General features: G+C 45.6%; 1 protein-coding gene across 1 annotated transcript; it reads right to left on the reverse strand.

The window, feature by feature from the left end:
* Window positions 1-9747: 9747 nt before the first annotated feature.
* On the reverse strand, window positions 9748-21687 carry LOC140208710 (uncharacterized). Its single transcript, XM_072277587.1, has 2 exons — window positions 21623-21687; window positions 9748-12337 (listed from the first exon to the last, which is right to left on the reverse strand). The coding sequence occupies exon 2, from the start codon at window positions 11921-11923 to the stop codon at window positions 10886-10888; it is 1038 nt and encodes a 345-aa protein (XP_072133688.1). The 5' UTR covers window positions 11924-12337; window positions 21623-21687; the 3' UTR covers window positions 9748-10885.

Below are 21687 nucleotides of genomic sequence, written 5' to 3' on the forward strand. Positions count from 1 at the left end.
AGCAAATATAGTTTAGCCTCGCAACCTCATAGTAATTGACCATGAAAAATATATTTTATAAAGAGAGAAAAAGAAAACTCTCTGAACTAAAAAGAAACTAAACTAAAAAAACAAGACATACAAATAAAGCTTGGGCTGTCATATTACATCGGCCAGAATTATTTTTCGTTAACTCCGCTCCTCTATACATAAACAACAAAAAACTACAAAGGATTCCGAAAGGGTCAACTTACATCATATGAAAATATTGAATCAATGGCTCCAAGTTTCTTCAAATTTAACCGAAGGATCCATAGTACCGCTCCTAATTTTTTTCCAAGTTTGGGCATGCTATCGTTTGGGAAAACCATTGAAATGTAGCGGGGGAATTACAATCTTCCGATTTAAATAAAATGGATCTTCTGGCTATTAATGTAACAAATGCAATCAGACGACAAGCTGACATGGATAAACGACTAGAGTCTATCACCGGTAGTCCAGAATTTGCAGTAATAGGATGAGGTTGTAAATCAATACACAGAACCACTGAAATAATATCAAAAATATCTTTAAAATATTTTTCTAAAAGAGGACAAGACCAGAACATATGTGTGAAGGAAGCTACCTCAGAATTACATTTGTCACAAATAGGATTTATATGGCAATAAAAACGAGCTGACTTATTCTTGGACATATGAGCCCAGTGAACCGCCTTGAACTGTATCCAGGCGTGTCTGGCACACATTGAGGAAGTATTGACTAATGTTCTATGTTCATACAGTTTTCTCACTCCATCCAGAGACAACAGTAATGGAGAGGTACAGCTGTTAATTTCGTGTACTTCATTGAACGTTTAAAGTCACGTCGCCTGTGTTCTGGACAAACGACAGGCGGATGAGTAACGGCTCCTGCTGATCGCCGGCCTTTTTGTTCCTGCTACTTTAATTCCCTATTCCTTGTAAGTTCTGATCTTTGTGTGTCCGGCCGCATGTACTGATATACAGGTGAAACACCCTGGTTTCCTTGGCTGCGTAAGTCGAAGGAAAACACTCTCAATTCCCGCCAAACTGGTGAGACTGGGACGGCTCGATCCCACCCCAAACCCCGGGTTGTGTGAATGCTGTGTAATTTGCTATCCTGTGACAAATAACAGACTGTACACTGCATACGATTAAAGGAATTATACTTATGAATCTTAACTGAAAGGTTAGTGAAGAATAACAAAAATAAACTGCCCAATTCCAATCAAACGGTCACACGTGCACACGTTGGAGCTCATCTGGAACTTCTCTGTCACTCGGGCGCCGGGTCCTCGGTCAACGTGAAAGCTCACACCACCTTCCGAACGTCGCTCGCAACCCATCTCGAACAAACGGGTCTCCCGCCGGATCCTGCGCTTCGACCGGTTCGCTACAGCGTCTCCTCTCCCCACCTCCCGCCAGACAAAACCCAAGCCCAATCTTAGTGTCCCTCACCAGAGAAACAGCCCCTTCATTCAACCATCCTAAATGGATAGCACACATTTCTCCTCATCTCTTATGTTCAACCATCAGCCAAAACAGCTGAAAACAAGCTGCTTTTACAGAACTGCCAATATGAAATACATACAGCGTAACAGTAAAAGTAATAACCAGGGCATTACACCCTCCCCACACCGAAATAGTCATGTCATCATGACTGGAAATAATTTGTCCTCTCACATTAATAACACCGCTTTCAATGGAATTTCGAGATGTCAGCAACTCCAATCATTTGTAAAAGGTAGTGACATATCTCACTGGGGGGGGGGGGGTAGTCGGAGCACTCTGTTACCCTGGCCCTACATAGGCAAGCTGATTCTTTGAGACCTCCTTACCCCATCAACTACTTCCGTTTCAGACACTCCTTGGGGTACCTCTGGTGTACATGACGAGGGTTCCCCCGCTCTATCACTCGTGCCTTCCTGCAACCCGGATCCCTCAGCTCAGCTTCATCCCCAGTTACTCTGGAGCCGAGACCCGCTTCCTGGTCCAGCTGCAAGCCTGCCTGAGCACTGCTAATCCCCCACCAACCCCCACCCCCCGCCCCGCCCAGGTCACCTGCCTCGGTGAGAGAAAGGCTGAGAACCCCTTCATCAATTTTTGGCAAGTTGGTGAAATGCAGCATATACCACAACCCCTTTACCTCATCCTCCGAGTCCTTCAGTCTCTCCGCGTTGTGGCAGAGTCCTCTTACTAGGTGTAGGGTCCAGGCCAGGCTCTGGGTTAACACGCACCTCTTGCCCCAGAGGTAGAAGGTGGTTCCGATGCAGAATCCTGACAGGTCCATTCCCATCCTCTGGTATCATTCAGAAAACTAGTACATTTTGCAGTTGACTCTCCATTACATAGGTCGTAGCCTCCCAGCGGTGAGCCAACTTATACTTCCCTGGTAGACCCAAATTCATCATGAGGACTCGGTGTCCAGGCATGCACTGGGAGAACATAACTTTTTGATCATCTTCTTCGTGTGCCTTGCGTGTTACACGCTTGGGCGGTCATGGCTTTCCACGTCGCAGCGTCAATGATATCTCGCACATTTAAATCTGATCTTTCCCAGTGTCCAAATATATTCTTCCTTGCATTTCTCCTCTGCGTTTCCCAGGCATATGGCCTTGTAATGTAAGGCATTCTATTTCTCCCTTTCTGATGACATGGCCAAGGAATTTAAATTTCCTCTCATTTAATGCTCTCATTAAAGATCTTTTTTGTATGGGCACGTTGGAGTACTGTCTCATTAGTTACCATATCTCTGTATGATACTTTCAGCATTCTTCTAAGAAACCACATTTCTGTTGCTTCTAAGTTTCTTTGGAGTTCTGGTGTTATAGTCCATGTTTCAGAAGCATACAGCAAGATTGATCAGATGCAACATTTTAGTAGCCTAAGCCTTGTTGTCATAGAAATGTGTCTGTTGGTAAAAATGGGTTTCATTTTTTGGAAGTTGGTTTTGGCAATGGCAATTCTTCTTTTTTATTTCTACTTTACTTCCAGAATTTTCTGATATAAAGCTACTCATGTAATTAAAGCTGGTCTTTTGTTCAATCTCTTGGTTACCGATGTACAATTGGCAGTTGGGAATATCCTGCTGTTTTGATATTACCATACATTTGTTTTTTTTTAACAGTTGGTGGTTAGAACAAAATCTGCACTTGCTTGTACTACTTTGTCTAGGAGGATGTGTAGGTCTTCTGCAGCACTTGCTATTAGAGTGGTATCGTCTGCATATCTTATATTGTTGATGTTAACAACTCCAATTTTTATCCCATCGAGGCCTTCTATTTCTCTGAGAATCATTTCGTTGTAGATATCAAATAATTTCGGTGAGGCAACGCATCCCTGTCTAACTCCTCTTTGAATGTTAGTCCAACTGCTTATATTATCATACTTCTTTACCGCTGCTGTTTGATTCCAATATAAATTTTGAAGCAGTTGTTGGTTCCTTCCATCAGTGTCTAGTTTAGAGAGAATTTGAAAGAATTTTTCATGTTTCACTTTGTCGAATGCTTTAGTGAAATTGATAAAACATAAAAATACATCATTTTGATATTCAATTGCCCCTTCTGAAAGCATTCGTAGTATGAAAATTGTGTTCCTAGTTCGTTTATCCTCAATAAACCCACACTGCAGTTTAGAAGTTGCTAGACTTAACTTATTTTTCATTCGACTCAGAACAACTCTCAACAAAATCATTATTATGTGGCTCATAAGACTGACGGTTCTATAATTTTCACAGTCAAGAGTTCCAGGAATTTTTGAAGAGTTATAAATACTGATTTCAAGAGATCGTCAGAGCATACAGCAGACTCATATATGAAATGAAACAGTTCATAAGGAATATCTATGCCCAGATCCTCCAGGGCTTGTATCATTTCCACTGAAATTTCATCAGGTCCAGTGGCTTTACCAGGTTTTAGGCTTTTCATTGCTTTAGTTATTTCTTCTTTGGTAATAGGTGGGCCAGAATTAGGGTGTTTAATATCCGGGGATTCCCCTCTATTTTCTTGAAAAAGCAGATCTATGTACTGAATACACCTCTCACATACTTTACCTGGGTCTGTTAGTATGGATCTGTCTGCTGATCTTATGCATCCTGTAGAAGTTTTCTTAATTACATTAATTTCCTAAATTTTCTTGTGCATTTCATTGTTATTGTTAATATGGCTTTCTACTTCATTGCATTTTTGATTCAGCCATTCTTCCTTTGCAATATTGCACACTTGTCTGGTCTGCCTGTCTCGTTCTCTGTGTTACACTTCATTATTCTTCTTTGTTCCATCAGATCTCGGATTTCTCGGGTTATCCACCCCTTGTTGGTATGTTGGATTTCTTGTACTGGGATTATCTCCTCTGCTGATTGCTGTACAGCATATTTAAATCTGTCCCAAATAGGTATGTTTCGTGTTCGGTGAGGTGCTCTTCTACAGCTGTTTTGAATTGCTGCTTAAGTATGCTATCATTTTTATGTTCTCCCAACATATACTCCTTTCTCTTTTTTCCACGTTTCAGTTTCTTTAAATTTGTGTTAATGGTAGCTATTACTGGATGGTGCTCTGCTCCTGGGTAGGCTTTACAATTTGTGATATTATTTCTAAAGCGTTCACTGATGGTAATGAAATCTATTTGATTCCTTGTCTATCTCCACGGCTAATCCAAGTACACAATCTACATGGATGGTTTTTATACCAAGAATTGGTGATCACTTGGTTGGTTCTGACAAACCAATCAGTAAATCTTTCTTCATTTTCATTTTCCTCCCCTAATCCAAATGTTTTATGATGTTATCAACGCTTTCCTGTCCACTTTGGAGTTAAAGTCTCCCATGACTAGATTTATATCCTGAGATTTACATTGCTCATAAGCACTGTCGAGACCTTCATAAAACTTGCTGATATCTTCTTCATCCGCATCATTTGTTTGTGCACAGGCTTGGATTACGCTAATGTTGAAAGGGTTACCCCTCAATTTAACTAAAAGCAGCCCAAGATCCCATAACACATTCTGATACGCGTTTGTTTAAAATAATCCCAGCTCCATACATACGCTGTTGACCTCCAGAGTACATGATCAGAGAACTATTCTCAGTGAATTTGCCACTATCGGTCCATCTAATTTCTGACACGCCGAAGATATCAACTTCCAACCTTTACATTTCAGTTAAAGTGTTGTCCAACTTCCTTTCTGGTAAAGTATACGGATGTTCCATGTTGCTACCCTTAGCCTTTCCCTATTGCTTACAGTCTCTGGATGACGGTCTGGTGTCACCTGCAGCACGTGACTACCCCGACCGAGCGAGGTGTTGTTCTGTTCATTAGAATAAACCCCATTCACGCTGTTGTCTGGTTTCCTTCTTTTGTTTCTTTTCATGACTGAAGAGGCAGAAATTTCAACATTGGTTTGCCGTTGCCTTCTGTTGCCGCAGTGCTCATCTAACTAGAGCATTTGACCTCTACTGGTGTTCCCGATTGGGAATCATACACTAGGCATCGCCCTACCTTTGCTGTTGTTGTACAAAGACAATCCTCCACCACAGCTTGAAATCAATCTCCCTGCTGCCAGAGCCTTCAGTGATTTTAGGTGACACCACCAGCGTCGGTCTGGTTATTTCTCTGGTGCTAAACACTCGCCATAGACAGAGCTCCTTCAGCGAGACAGGCTGCACCCGGACCTGAGCCCTCCGTGAAGGCGGAGTTGTCTTGGGCGGCAGAAGCTATATAATCGCTATTGGCATTTCCTGATATTTAGTCAGGACCCAACCACCCCATACACCCCCATTGCTTAACAGGATAAAAATCAGAAGAAATACTGGCATGGATAGAGGAATGTCTGGCAGCCAAGAGGCAGCGAGTGGAAATAAAAAGAGCCTTTTTCTGGTTAGCTAACAGTGGCTAGTGGTCTCCAGGGGTCAGTATTCTGTCCGCTATTTTTCACATTATTTGTCGATGATTTGGATAAAGGAATTGATGGCTTTGTGGGAAGGTTTGCGGATGATACAAGGATAGGTGGATGCGTTGGTAGTGCTGAGGAAGCAATGCGATTGCAGCAGGACACAGACAAATTTGAAGAATGGGCAACAAAGTGGCAGATGGTGTACAATATTGGGAAATGTACAATAATGCATTTTGGCAAAAGCAACATTAGAGAACTATTATCTGATTGGACAGACGGTTCAAACAACAGAAGGAAATATAAGTAACACACATCAAAGTTGCTGGTGAACGCAGCAGGCCAGTCAGCATCTCTAGGAAGAGGTACAGTCAACGTTTCCGGCCGAGACCCTTCGTCAGGACTAACTGAAGGAAGAACGAGTAAGAGATCTGAAAGTGGGAGGGGGAGGGGGAGATCCAAAATGATAGGAGAAGATAGGAGGGGGAGGAATGGAGCCAAGAGCTGGACAGTTGATTGGCAAAAGGGATATGAGAGGATCATGGAACAGGAGGCCCACGGAGAAAGAAAAGGGGGAGGGGGGGGAAACCCAGAGGATGGGCCAGGGGTATATAGAGAGGGGCAGAGGGAGAAAAAGGAGAGAGAGAAAAAGAATGTCTGTATATAGATACATTTCAGATGGGGTACGAGGGGGAGGTGGGGCATTAGCAGAAGTTTGAGAAGTCAATGTTCATGCCATCAGGTTGGAGGCTACCCGGACAGAATATAAGGTGTTGTTCCTCCAACCTGAGTGTGGCTTCATCTTTACAGTAGGGGAGGCCATGGATAGACATATCAGAATGGGAATGGGACGTGGAATTAAAATGTGCGGCCACTGGGAGATCCTGCTTTCTCTGGCAGACAGAGCGTCGGTGTTCAGCGAAATTATCTCCCAGTCTGTGTCGGGTCTCGCCAATATATAGAAGGCTGCATTGGAAGCACCGAACGCAGTATATCACCCCAGCCGACTCACAGGTGAAGTGTCGCCTCACCTGGAAGGACTGTCTGGGGCCCTGAATGGTGGTGAGGGAGGAAGTGTAAGGGCATGTGTAGTACTTGTTCCGCTTACAAGGATAAGTGCCAGGAGGGAGATCGGTGGGGAGGGTTGGGAGGGACGAATGGACAAGGGAGTTGCGTAGGGAGCGATCCCTGTGGAAAGCAGAGGGGGCAAGGGAAAGATGTGCTTAGTGGTGCGATCCTGTTGGAGATGGCGGAAGTTACGGAGAGTAATATGTTGGACCCGGAGGCTGGTGGGGTGGTAGGTGAGGTCAAGGGGAACCCTTTTCCTAGTGGGGTGGCGGGAGGATGGAGTGAGAGCAGATGTGCGTGAAATGGGGGATACGCATTTGAGAGCAGAGTTGGTGGTGGAGGAAGGGAAGCCCCCTTACTTAAAAAAGGTCATCTCCCTCATCCTGGAATGAAAAGCGTCATCCTGACAGCAGGTACGGTGGAGTTGGAGGAATTGTGAGAAGGGGATGGCATTTTTGCAAGAGACAAGGTGAGAAGAGGAATAGTCCAGATAGCTGTGAGAGTCAGTAAGCTTATAGTAAACTTCCGAGTCCTCGGAAATATGAAATATGAGTCTTCGGGCAAGACGCCCAGCAGGTTAATTTACAGGTTGAGTTTGTGGTAAAGGAGGCAAATGCAACGCTGGCATTTATTTAAAGTGAAGTAGCATATATAAGGAAGGAGATAATGCTGGTACTTTCTAAACTCTACTTAAGAGTATTTGGGACCCATATCTCAGAAAAGATGTGTTGTCATTGGAGAGAGTACAGAGGATATTCCAGAAGATGATTCCGGGACTGAAGGGGTTAAGATATGAGGAGCGTTTGCCAGCCTTGGTCCTGTACTCCTGCACTGACCTATGTTTAATAAACGCTGGTGGGGGGGGGGGGTTAAATCTCACTGAAACCCACCGAATGTGGAAAGGTCTCGATGGGGTGGATGAGGAGAGGACTTTTCGTATGGTGGGGGTAGCCATAACAGAGGGCACAGCCTCAAAACTGAGGAGCGACCTTTTAGAATAATTAAGGAGGATTTTATTTTGTCAGAGAGCAGTGAATCTGTGGAATTCTCTGACACAGACAGTGGTGGTGGCCAAGTCTATGGGTACATTTAAGGCAGAAGCTAATAGTTTGCTGATCAGTCAGGGCATTACAGGACATGTCGAGGAGGCAGGTGTATGGGGCTGAGTGAGAACCGGGATCAGCCATGATAGAACGATGGGGCAGACTCGATGGGGCTGAATGGCCTAATTCTACTCCTATGTCTTATGGTCTTATACTGCCAGTGTCTTACACAGTGAAGATTGACACAAAATACTTATCACATTTGGCCCCTATTTCTTTGCTCTGTTACTAACTCGCAGCATCATCTTCCAGCGGTACAATATCAACTCTTGCCTCTCTTTTACTCTTTATATACCTGAACAACTTTTGATACTTGATATTATTGGCTCACTTACCTTAATTTTTCATCTTGTCTCTCCTGTGTGTGTTTTTTTTTCAGTTGTCTCCTGTTGGTTATGTATGTTTGTAAAAGCTTTCCAATCCTCTCATTCCCACTGTTTTCTTGCTATATTATATGACCCTGCTTTTGCTTTTATCAATAACAGGAGAAACTCTGTGGATGCTGGAAATCCAAGTAACACATACACAAAATGCTGGAGGAACCTAGGAGGCCAGGCAGCATATATGGGAAATAGTAAACAGGCGCCGTTTCAGGCCAAGACCCTTCATCAGGACTGGGGGAAAAAAAGATGAGAAGTCAGAGGAAGAAGTGTGGGGGTGAAAGAAGTGGTAGGTGATAGGTGAAACTGGGAGAGGGGGAGTAGTGAAGGAAAAAACTTCTTCAGACATAATTTCCTTAACAATTCTCGAAAGATCATTGCTAATGCGTCCACATCTCTTCAGCCACCTCTTTCAGATCACCATCAGGTCCAGGTGATCTATTTAAAACTTCAGACCATCTCTGTTTCCCAGGAACCTTCTCCTGAGTAAGGTAACTTTACACATTCTGACCACTGACATCTGCGAGCTCCATATTCCTGCCAGTGTCTTTGACAAGTATGAATGATGTACAATACTTATTCAGATCATCTGCCATCAGCTTGCACCCCCACCCCATTACTACCTCTCCAGCATCATTTTCCAGTGGTTTGATATCCACATCCGCCGCTCCTTTACACTGTGTGCAGAAGAAACTCCTCCCATGCCCAGTGACCAGGGTGCAGAACTGGGTGTGGTGAGCAGCAGCAATAATTGCAGAGTTCAGCACCGACAGTCACTCTCGAAATTGCATTCGGCAACGGTGATGGACAAATATCCAGCATGCAGCTTATTGAAACTTTCTCCCCAGTGTGAACCTGGCAGTGTGTCACAAGTGTAACATGCTGTTAGGTTTCACTGCTCATGTAATGGCCTCTCTGCAATGTTTCACTGCTGAGGTAATGGTTTCTCTGTAGCAGCAATGTTTAGGTTATGTCTAGAGATAACAGGATTTTGGAGTGCGGGGCTATTCAATGAGAGAAATGTTCTTTCTTGTGAGTTTGGAAGAGAGATTTTCATGGTCTTTTGCTGGGGAGAGATGAGAAGATGTGAATGGAGAGAGTGGGCCCTTTTTCTCTATTTTGTTTACTTCAGTAACCATATAGTCAAAGTAAGAATTATAAAGCTCAATCGTTTCATCGTACATTGTGTACCGTTTGTAATTTCAGGTGTCACGTACTCCATGACGGGAATGAAGAACCAGCAGAGATGGAAAACACTTTGGAGTCCAGTATCATTAGAAACTAACAATATTTATTAGTAACTATGCAATACAGTAATATAAATGTAGATAAACCAAAGAGGTTAGTAATGATTACATAAAAGTAAGTGTGGAATATATATGTACAAAAAACCAAGCTTCTTTAAGTCTAAGGGTAAAAAGATACAGTCTTACGATGATGAGTAAAGTTCAGTTCAGTTCAGGGTATTGAGTTTGGCAGTGATGGAGAGAGAGAGAGAGAGAGAGAGAGAGAGAGAGAGAGAGAGAGATTTGAGTCTTCAGGTGAGCTGATGCCGTCGATCTTCTCATTGTCCTTCAAAATCCTTTAAAAGTCATTGACTGTAACTTTAACAAAGGGTACCGGTTTTCTGTGGTGGACTCATGGACAACTCCCCACCAGTCAACCCCTTTCCTCTTTCCACTGCAAGAGCGACAGATCAATCCGCCAGATCGATCCTCCAAAACCCACTTTTCCTGCAGCCACAACAATGCTCATTCAGTGTCCAAACATGTGTCTGAGATCTATCATCGGACTTCCTATTTTACCTTCCCGTGCTGACCATCAACTGTCATTCAAATAACTTCTCCCTCCTCTCTCTGTGAAAGAAATCCAAGCAGGCAAAAATCCTTGAAGAAAGTGTCAACAACCTGCTGAAAATCATAACATCGAGTGTCCATTAAATAACACCACCTTCAGTCACCAGAGCAAGTTACGAGCTGCTCAGTGCTGTCTCCAACTGAGCAGAAATCCTAAAGTTAACCAGTTCTTTCTCGTGCCTTCAAGTGACAGTCCAACAGTTAGTCTTTGTCTCTCTCTCTTTCAAAACAAGATATCGATGTTAAATAACTCTCTCTCTCTCTCTTTTCAAAAGCACAGTCAATAGGGGTAATTGAGCACAGTTCATAGGGGTAATTCAGGACCACGTCACACAGGGTACTGATTTGTAACAGGGGACACATGGCGCAGCACCACCCAAACGAGATTTCTGAAGTTTGGCCGGGCTGGGGGGCTATCAGCCCCTATATTAAGCTACTAGCTGAAGTGAGAGTTACATTATGTTAGATGACTGCGTGAATCGCTTCCCACATTCACAGCAGGTGAACAACCTCTCCCTAGTGTGAACTCAATGATGCACATTTGGTTGATGTGGCTGAGAGAATCTCTTCAGAAAGTCTGAGCAGGTGATCAGCCACTACCCAGTGTGAACTCGCTGATGTACCTTCAGATAATATGACTGAGTGAATCCTTTCCCACAGTCTGAGCAGGTGAACGGCCTCTGTTCAATGTGAACTCGCTGATGTACCTTCAGTTCAGATGACCGAGTGAATCTCCTCCCACAGTCTGAGCAGGTGAATGGCCTCTCCCCAGTGTGAACTCGCTGATGTAACTTCAGTTCAGATGACCGTGAGAATCCTTTCCCACAGTCTGAGCAGGTGAATGGCCTCTCTCCAGTGTGAACTGTCATGTGTACCAGTAGGTTGGATGACTGAGTGAATCCCTTCCCACAGTCTGAGCAGGTGAATGGCCTCTCCCCAGTGTGAACTCTCTGATGTACCTTCAGATGAGATGACTGAGTGAATCCTTTTCCACAGTCTGAGCAGGTGAACGGCCACTCCCCAGTGTGAACTGACCTGTGTACCAGCAGCTGGGATGACCGAGTGAATCCCTTTCCACAGTCTGAGCAGGTGAACGGCCTCTCTCCCGTGTGAACTTGCTGATGCACCTTCAGTTCAGATGAGCAAGTGAATCGCTTTCCACAATCTGAGCAGGTAAATGGCCTCTCTCCAGTGTGAGCTCGCTGATGCACCTTCAGTTCAGATGACCAAGTGAATCTCCTCCCACAGTCTGAGCAGATGAACGGTCTCTCCCCAGTGTGAACTCGCTGATGTAACTTCAGTTCAGATGCCCGAATGAATCCTTTCCCACAGTCTGAGCAGGTGAATGGCCTCTCCCCAGTGTGAACTCTCTGATGTACTTTCAGATGAGATGACTGAGTGAATCCCTTCCCACAGTCTGAGCAGGTGAACGGCCTCTCTCCAGTGTGAACTCGCTGATGCACCTTCAGTTCAGATGAGCAAGCGAATCGTTTTCCACAATCTGAGCAGGTGAAAGGCCTCTCTCCACTGTGAACTCGCTGATGCACCTTCAGCTGAGACGAGCAAGTGAATCCCTTCCCACAGTCCGAGCAGGTGAACGGCCGCTCCTCGGTGTAAACTCGCTGGTGAGCCATTAGGTCAGATGACCGAGTGAATCCTTCCCCACAAATTCAGCAGATGACCAGCCTCCGCCCAGTGTGAACTGACTGGTGTGTCCACAGATGGGAAGACCGACTGAATTCCTTCTCACCCACAGAACAAGTGAACGGACTTGCCCAGTGTGAACTTGCTGGTGGATCTTCAGTTGAGATGACCGAGTGAATCCATTCCCACTGTCTGAGCAGATGAATGGGATCTCCCCCCCCCCCCGTGTAAAATGACGGGCATGCCAGTCGGTCAGATGATCGAGTGAATCCCTCCCCACAGTCTGAACAGGAAGGATGATCGAGTGAATCCCTTACTCCACTTCTTAAATATCTGGACAGAGACAGCAAAACTGGCGTGTTGTGTTCGAGATTCCTGTAGACAAATTCCTTGTCATTTTTAACCTGTAAAAAAAATTTACAAAATCCATCAATCAGTGTTGGACAACCTTTCAGATGAGGTCACTTGAGTTGTCAAGGTCTATTCTGGCATCATATTGTTACAGTGAAGTTCAACACAAGTTGGAGAGAGAAATCATCTTGTAACAGGGCACAGAGCTGGTATCTGGAGTGACCATCAAACTCTCTGATGCTCTTTCTGTCTCTATAAGAATGGGGCATTTCTGCCATCTCCAATCTGTGACCTGGCTCAGTTTGACTCTCTCCATTGGTATTATTCCCTGTTCCCACTGAGCTGCATGGGCTCCTGGCCCCACAGTAACTGAAATACTCACACAAATAGCCGGCAGTGCATTCCACGCACCCACCACTCTCTGTGTAAAAAAACTTACCCCTGACATCCCCTCGGTATCTATTAACAAACACCTTAAAACTATGCCCCCTCGTGTTAGCCATTTCAGCCCTGGGAATAAACCTCTGGCTATCCACACGATCAATGCCCCTCATCATCTTATACACCAAAAAAGGCTCCAAACATAAACAAGAAATTATACATTGCTTTGAGGATTTGTTAGAAGTATACAAAATTATAAGGGTATGAATAGGATAAATGCAAGCAGCTTTTTCCAGAGGTTGGGTGGGATGACAACCCGAGGTCATGGGTAAGTGGGAAAGGTGAAAATTTAACAGGAGTATTTGGAAAAGCGTTTTACAGAAATGGTCGTGAGCGTGCGGAATGAGATGTCAGCACAAGTAGTGAATATGAGCTCAGTTTCACCATTTAAAAGAAGTTTGGATGGGAGCCTGGATGGTAGGGGTCTGAAGGGCGAAGGTCACAGTGCAGGTAGTTGCAGTAGACAGCTTAAATGTTTTTTCCAGCATTGACTAGATGGGCCAAATAGCCTTTTTCCATACTGAACTTCTCCATGTTTCTATGACAGAGAAGCTGGCCAAACTTGTCTCGAAGGGAAGAGTTGGGAGTGACAACGGAGCAGCAACGGCTGGAGTTTCTGGGAGCAATTCCGGAGCTGAGTGACCGATACATCCCAAAGATGTGGAAGCATTGGAAAGGCAGGAGGACACAACTGTGGATGAAATGAGAAGCCAAAGCCAACATAAAAGCAAAAGAAAGGGCAAACAAAAGAGGAAAAACCTATTGGGAAGCTTTTAGAAACCAACAGAAGACGACTAAATATAAAGTCAGATGAGCACAGGGCGTGGAACTATGATATTGTAGTCATTAAATGAGTCTTGTTAGCACCCAATAGTCTGAGGAATTTAGAGGAATAAAATATCTGGGGCCTCAATATCTCTTGAAAGGCAAGTTCCCTGCACCAGTTACCTTTCAACTTTTATTTTGACAGGCACAGACAAACTAGACACCCTCAAAATTTCACTTCTGAAGGCTTCCCACTTACAAGTACTCCTTTGCCAGGAATCAGCCGGTCCCAAACCACACTTGTCAGATCCTTTCTGATACCATCAAAATTGACCTTTCTCCGATTTAGAATCTCAACCTGTGGTCCAGACCTCCTTTTTGCCATATTTACTTTGAATCTCATGGCATTATGATCATTAATTTCTGTCACCAGCCCTGGATCATTTCCTAACAGCTTCTACGTCAGGAATTCTACTTACTGATTAAGGGCACATTTGACAAACTCTACCCCATCTAGTCCTTTTACAGTATGGGAGTCCCAGTCAGTATATGGAAAGTTAAAATCTCTTACTGAATCAACCTTTGTTTCTTGACATGGTCTGCGATCTCTCTACAAATTTGTTCCTCTAAATCCCTCAGATTGTTGAGTGCAACCAAGTACCAATAATGGCTGCAATAACATAATTCCCTGTCCTAAGCTCATCTGGCTTTCCTACGATGCTTCTTGCATTGTGATATACACAGCTCAGCACATTCATCACACCATGCTCAACCATTTGATTGCTGACTGTGTCTGAGGTCTGAACAACATCTGACTGGTGTCAAGAAAACAGACTCTCCCCCATTGTCACAAAAACAAAGGAGCTGATTGTGGACGGCAGGAGGAATGGAGACAGGCTAACCCCTATTGACATCAATGGATCTGGGGTTGAGAGGGTGAACAGCTTTAAGTTCCTCGGCATAAACATCACCGAGGATCTCACATGGTCTGTACATACCGGCTGTGTTGTGAAAAAAGCACACCAGCACCTCTTTCACCTCAGACGGTTGAAGAAGTTTGGGATGGGGCCCCAAATCCTAGGAACTTTCTACAGGGACACAATTGGGAGCATCCTGACTGGCTGCATCACTGCCTGGTATGGGAACTGTACTTCCCTTAATCACAGGAACCTGCAGAGAGTGGTGCGGACAGCCCAGCGCATCTGTAGATGTGAACTTCCCACTATTCAGGACATTTACAGAGACAGGTGTGTAAAAAGGGCCCAAAGGATATTGGGGACCCAATTCACCACAACCACAAACTGTCCCTGCTGTTACCATCCAGGAAACGGTACCACAGCAAAATGACCAACAGGCTCCGGGACATCATCTTCCACCAGGCCATCAGACTGATTAATTCATGCTGATACAATTGCATTTCTATGATATATTGGCGATCCTATGTATAAAATATCTGTTGTAAATTATGAAAATTACACATTGCACATTTAGATGGAGATGTAACGTAAAGATTTCTACTCATGTAAATGACTGGCGACTCTGTGCATGCTCTGCTGAGCAAACTGCCCTCTCCACTGTCCTATACACAAGAAACCCTTCTAAACCTCCAATCTGCTACATCTAGCAAGATCAACAACACCTTGGCGAAGCTACTGACCCAGCTGGAGACCACCACGCCAGAATTGCTTCTTAGACTCCGGACCACACCTGGACCTAACCAGCGAGGCCCACCACATTCCCGGAGATCTGTGGTCTGCTACCGTGCCGAAGCACTTAGAGACACGGCCCATTTCGACCAGCAACTCTCCAGAGCAGACGACCACACAGAAGTGACGGCAGAGACCTCAAGGAACCCCAGACGCTTCCCCAGGGCGACCACCGTAAAACCCCATTGGTGGCTATCCACAGCTGCCGGAAGTGAGGCCTCCGCCGCCGACCTCGGAAATCGAGCCCGAGGCTCGGCTGGAGCAGAGGCCTCCACAACAGTGACTCGGCTTACGGACTTGTTTCAACCAGGAGCCCGGCCATCCGGGATTAAGTGTCGGCTTCGGGGCCCGACCCAATCGACAGCCCGGGCCCCCGGCAGCTGGAAGTGGCAGCGGAGCCTCCCCCGTCACTTGGTCCGACCTGGAGCTCCCAACGACGAAACCCACTGATCCAACCCAGTGGGATGCGTCCACCAACCTCAAAGAGCTGACAACAACACACTGCATCGATGGAGACCTGGAAAGATGCACTATTTACCAAGGAAACGTGGGAAAAGAACTGGGCTGCTGAACAGATTGAAGCCAAGGGGCTTCAGAGTCCCTATGCCCACCAACCTACCAGCTAATGTGCAAGCCAGAGAGAACAAGGTGAATGATCCTAAAGGGAGACTCACGTACTGCAGGGAGATGCAGAACTGCTGTGTATTCTGTTTCACCGAGACCTGGCTCTCCCCTGCCACCCCCGACTGTGCTATCCGACCAGAGAGATTTTCGATCCATTGCAGGGACCACACGGCATCTTCGGGCAAGGCGAGGGGAGGTGGTGTCTGCCTACTGATCAACACTGGGTGGTGCTCGGACACAGTGGCACTGACAAGTTCCTGCAGCCCGGACCTGGAACACCTGTCGGTGAAGTGTCATCCCTACTATCTGCCACGGGAATTCACCTCGGTCATACTGACAGCGGTCTACATTCCCCCCCAGGCGGACGTGGAGTGTGCTCTGAACATACTGTATGCCAACATCAGTGAACTTGAGACCAGGTATCCGGAGGCTTTGCTCATTACAGCCGGGAACTTTAACCAGGCCAACCTCAGAAAGGCGCTGCCAAAGTTATACCAACATGTCTCCTGCCCCACTAGAGGCCCGAATATACTTGACCACTGCTACACAGCAGTCAAGGATGCCTACCGTTCCGTCCCACGACCTCACTTCGGAAAATCGGACCATCAGGCCGTTCTCCTCCTCCCGGCTTACAAACAGAAACTGAAGCGGGAGGTCACGGTGTCAAAAGTAGTGTCACATTGGACGGAGGAAACGGATGAGGTCCTCCGTGACTGTTTTGAATTGGTGGACTGGTTAGTATACAAGGACTCGGCAGCTAACCTCGATGAGTATGCCTCAGCTGTCACGGACTTTATTTGGAAATGCACGGGGGACTGTGTGTCTCGCAAGATGATCCGGGTATTCCCTAACCGGAAACCTTGGATGAATTATGAGGTCAAGTCTCTTTTAAAGGCTGGAGCTGCGGCTTTTAGGTCCGGGGATACCAGTCGCTACACAGAATCCAGGCGTGAACCCCGGAAAGCCATTAAGGGCGCCAAGAGGCAATATCGAGCCAAGTTGGAAGCCCAGGCTAACCAGAGGGATGCCAGTAGACTATGGCAGGGTCTAAGTGAGATCACTGGGTGCAAAGAAAAGGCTGGGAATATCAATAACTGCGGCACTTCTCTTCCTGACGAACTTAACCTATTCTACACAAGATTCGAACAGAAGAGGAGCGTCCAGCTCCCTCCGGATGAACCGGACCTGGTGACATCGAGATTCATCGTCACTCAGGAGGACGTTAGAAGGGCCTTCCTGAAGATAAATCCAAGGAAGGCGACGGGCCCAGATGGCGTCCCAGGATGGGTTTTCCGGGCCTGAGCAAGCGAGCTAGCTGGAGTGTTTGCTGACATCTTCAACGGCTCCTTGCTTCAGTCTAAGATCCCCTCGTGTTTTAAGAAGGCAACGATAATCCCAGTGCCGAAGAAGAGCAAGGTGGCGTGCCTGAATCACTATCGACCTGTGGCTCTGACATCAATTGCTATGAAGTGCTTCGAGAGATTGGTTATGGCACACATCAACCACAGCCTACCGGTCAACCTCGACGCTTTGTAATTCGCCTACCGGAGCAACAGGTCAACGGCAGATGCCATCTCTCTGGCCCTACATTCCTCCTTACAACACCTGGACAATAAAGACGCTTACGTAAGACTCCTTTTCATTGACTACAGCTCTGCTTTTGATACCATCATTCCAAATAAACTGATTCCTAAGCTCCGGAACCTGGGCCTTAGCACTCAGATCTGCAGCTGGATCTTCAACTTCCTCACAGACAGGACCCAGGCTCTAAAAATAGGGGACAAACTACTCAGCCCCCTGCTGTACTCACTGTACACCCATGATTGTGTAGCCAAGTTTCCTTCACACTCAATATATAAGTTTGCTGATGACACAACAATTGTAGGCCGTAGCTCGGGTAATGACGAGTTTGAGTACAGAGAGGAAATTAAGAACCTGGTGGCATGGTGCGAAGACAATAACCTATCCCTCAATGTCAGCAAGACGAAGGAATTGGTTGTTGACTTCAGAAAGAGTAGCGGACTGAACGACCCAATTTACATTGGTGGTGCGCAAGTGGAACAGGTCAAAAGCTTTAAGTTCCTCGGTGTCAATATCACAAATGACCCGACTTGGTCCAACCAAGCAGAGTCCACTGCCAAGAAGGCCCACCAGCACCTTTACTTCCTGAGAAAACTAAAGAAATTTGGCCTGTCCCCTAAAACCCTCATTAATTTTTATAGATGCACCGTAGAAAGCATTGTTCTAGGGTGCATCACAACCTGGTATGGAAGTTGTCTGGTCCAAGACCGGAAGAAGCTGCAGAAGATCGTGAACACGGTGCAGCACATCACACAAACCAATCTTCCATTCGTGGACTCACTTTACACCGCACGCTGTCGGAGCAGTGCTGACAGGATAATCAAGGACACGACCCACCCAGCCAACACACTTTTCATCCCTCTTCCCTCCGGGAGAAGGTTCAGGAGCTTGAAGACTCGTACGGCCAGATTTGGGAACAGCTTCTTTCCAAATGTCATAAGACTGCTGAATGGATCCTGACCCAGCTCTGGGCCGTACCCTCCAAATATACAGACCTGCCTCTCAGTTTTTTTGCACTACCTTACTTCCCATTTTTCTATTTTCTATTTATGACTTATAATTTAAATTTTTTATATTTACTAATTTTAACTATTTTTAATATTTAATATTTGTAATCCAGGGAGTGTGAAGCGTAGAATCAAATATTGCTGTGATGATTGTATGTTCTAGTACCAACTGTTTGGCAACGATGAAGTATAAAGTATAAAAGTATAATTGTCCACCATTGAGAACATCTACCATAAACGCTGCCTGGGCAGGGCGAAATGCATTATCAAGGATGCATCTCACCTTAACCATGGACTTTTTACTCTCCTCTCATCCAGTAGGTGCTACAGGAGCCTCCGCTCCCACACCAGCAGGCACAGGAAGAGCTTCTTCCCTGAGGCTGTGACCCTGCTGAACCTCACATCACAGCACTAAGCAGTATTGCATCCGTATTGTATTGTCTCAGTACTTTTATATTTGTGTGCTGTAGTACTTACTTTTTATTCTCAGTTATTTTGTAAATAACACTATTCTTTGCATTTCCTGTCAGATGCTAACTGCATTTCATTGGCTTTGTATCTGTACTTGGCACAATGACAATAAAGTTGTATCTAATCTAATCTAAAAAAAAAGCAAAGGAGCTGATTGTGGATGACAGGAGGAATGGAGACAGGCTAACCCCTATTGACATCAATGGATCTGGGGTTGAGAGGGTGAACAGCTTTAAGCTCCTCAGCATAAACATCACCGAGGATCTCACATGGTCTGTACATACCGGCTGTGTTGTGAAAAAAGCACAACAGCACCTTGCTCACCTCAGACGGCTGAAGAAGTTTGGGATGGGCCCCAAATCCTAAGAACTTTCGACAGGGAGCATCCTGACTGGCTGCATCACTGCCTGGTATGGGAACTGTACTTCCCTTAATCGCAGGAACCTGCAGAGAGTGGTGTGGACAGCCCAGCGCATCTGTAGATGTGAACTTCCCACTATTCAGGACACTTACAGAGACAGGTGTGTAGACAATAGACAATAGGTGCAGGAGTAGGCCATTCAGCCCTTCGAGCCAGCACCACCATTCACTGTGATCATGGCTGATCATCCACAATCAGTACCCTCCTCCTGCCTTCTCCCCATATCCCTTCACTCCGTTATCTTCAAGAGCTCTATCTAACTCTTTTTTGGAAGAATCCAGAGAATCAGCCTCCACTGCCTTCTGAGGCAGAGCAATCCACAGAACCACAACCCTCTGTGTGAGAAAGGGCCCAAAGGATATTGGGCCCCAATTCACCACAACCACAAACTGTTCCTGCTGCTACCATCCAGGAAACGGTACCACAGCGAAAGGACCAACAGGCTCCAGGAAATCATCTTCCACCAGGCCATCAGACTGATTAATTCATGCTGATACAATTGCATTTATATGTTATATTGACTGTCCTATGTACAAATTATTTATCATAAATTACTATAAATTACACATTGCACATTCAGACAGAGACGTAACGTAAAGATTTCTACTCCTCATGTATATGAAGGATGTATGTAATAAAGTCAATTCAATTCACCCTCTCCACTATCTGTCCTGTCTGGCTCCCATTCCCCCTACAATTTATTTTAACCACATCACCCCTCTCCCCACACTAGCACTAGTGAGCCTTACCACTGGGATATTAGTCCCCACTTGTTCTGTTCCCCAAACTAACAAATCCCCTATCACCCCTTTGACTTTCCTCTGTCAGTAATCCCCCCAACAGTTTCTAAAGTGGATACACCTGTTGTTGTGCGGGATGGACACAAGATTACTCTGCGATGGCTATTTAACCTCACTCCCCTTCCTGACTCACACCCAGTTTCCTGTGTCCTGCACCTTGGGTGTAACTCACCTCTCTTCATGTCACATGGAGGTAGAACAAAGGTGATTTTCTCAACAGCTGATGTAAAAGATTTTGTTCCCTCAGAGGGAAATGGAAATAAATCAGAAAGCGGACATTTACTTTGGGTGTATCTCACTTTACTTCATGTCATATCAATCACCCACCCCAACTCCTGGATGATCCGGAATTCATCCATTTCAAGTTTCAACTCGTTAAAGTGCAGGGTTACAAGCTGCAGCTGGATGTACATCCTGTAGGTGAGGGCATCAGGGACACTGGAGGTCTCCCCACCTTCCCACCAATGTCCCCTCTACTTTATAATGACCAGTGTGCACATAAAGCTTTTACTATGCATTTTTTTTAACTCAGTGACAACATGGGTAGAGTATACTTTAAGTAGAGAGGTATTCATTTTAACAGCTAGCAAATCACTGTCAATAAGAACTTTGATGTCCTCTGGGTTTGATGAAGTTCATCTGCACTCTCACACAACCTGTACAGTAGGCCTGCAGCAGGTAATGAAGGATTTTCTCTCCACAGCTGTTCCACACCATCCATATGCGATTTGCTTGCTAAATGACACTTAAAAAGGTCAGATTTCCAAATATCACTCCACTTCTTCCCACTTGCAAATTCTCCAGTAACTTTTACATCACCACAATACACACAGGTAACACCAGTTTCTGTATTGTACATAAATATTTCCCCTGAACCCTCCCCCAGGTGACTGACGGTGGTGAACTCAGTGATGGCAATGCCAATGAATATGAAGGGAAGGGCAGTAGTCTGTCTCATTGGAGTCTGGCACATTTGTGATGTGAAAGCTACTTGTTGCCCAGGGCAAAGGTGTTTGATATCATTATGTACCCAGAGAGAGTGGGACAAAACATGTTCTCACGGGTAGAAAGTCCAGAACAAGAGGGGGTGGAACAAGCAACAGACACAAAATGCTGGGGGAACTCAGCAGGCCAGGCAGCATCTATGGAAAAGAGTACTAATGCTGAGTTCCTCCAGCAATTTGTGTGTGTTGCTCGGATTTCCAGCATCTGCAGATTTTCTCTTGTTTGTGACTGGAGGCAGAACAAAGGTGATTTTCACAACAGCTGATGTAAAAGATTTTGTTCCCTTTCTCCGAGTTCCCGATCCTTGCATTTAGACAGCTGGAGCTCAGCTCTGTCTGAGAGACCCATCGGTTCCCATTCCATCAGCCGGAAGCTCCCCGGGGCCCGTGTACGGATGGTGGGGCTGAGAGAGAGGGAAGAGAGCAGGACTGTCCCGGGATTGCGGGTCACGGAGTCCGGAGTCACAGCAACTACCCGAAGTCGGTGTTGAAAATTCTCGCCCAAGATACTCGCTCACCTGCGTCCGCTCCTGCTGCCGTTATCCCGAGGCCTTTTGTGTACTGTGCGCATGCGTGATATCCG

The sequence above is a fragment of the Mobula birostris genome, chromosome 13, assembly GCF_030028105.1.
Source record: "Mobula birostris isolate sMobBir1 chromosome 13, sMobBir1.hap1, whole genome shotgun sequence".
NCBI lineage: Eukaryota > Metazoa > Chordata > Chondrichthyes > Myliobatiformes > Myliobatidae > Mobula > Mobula birostris.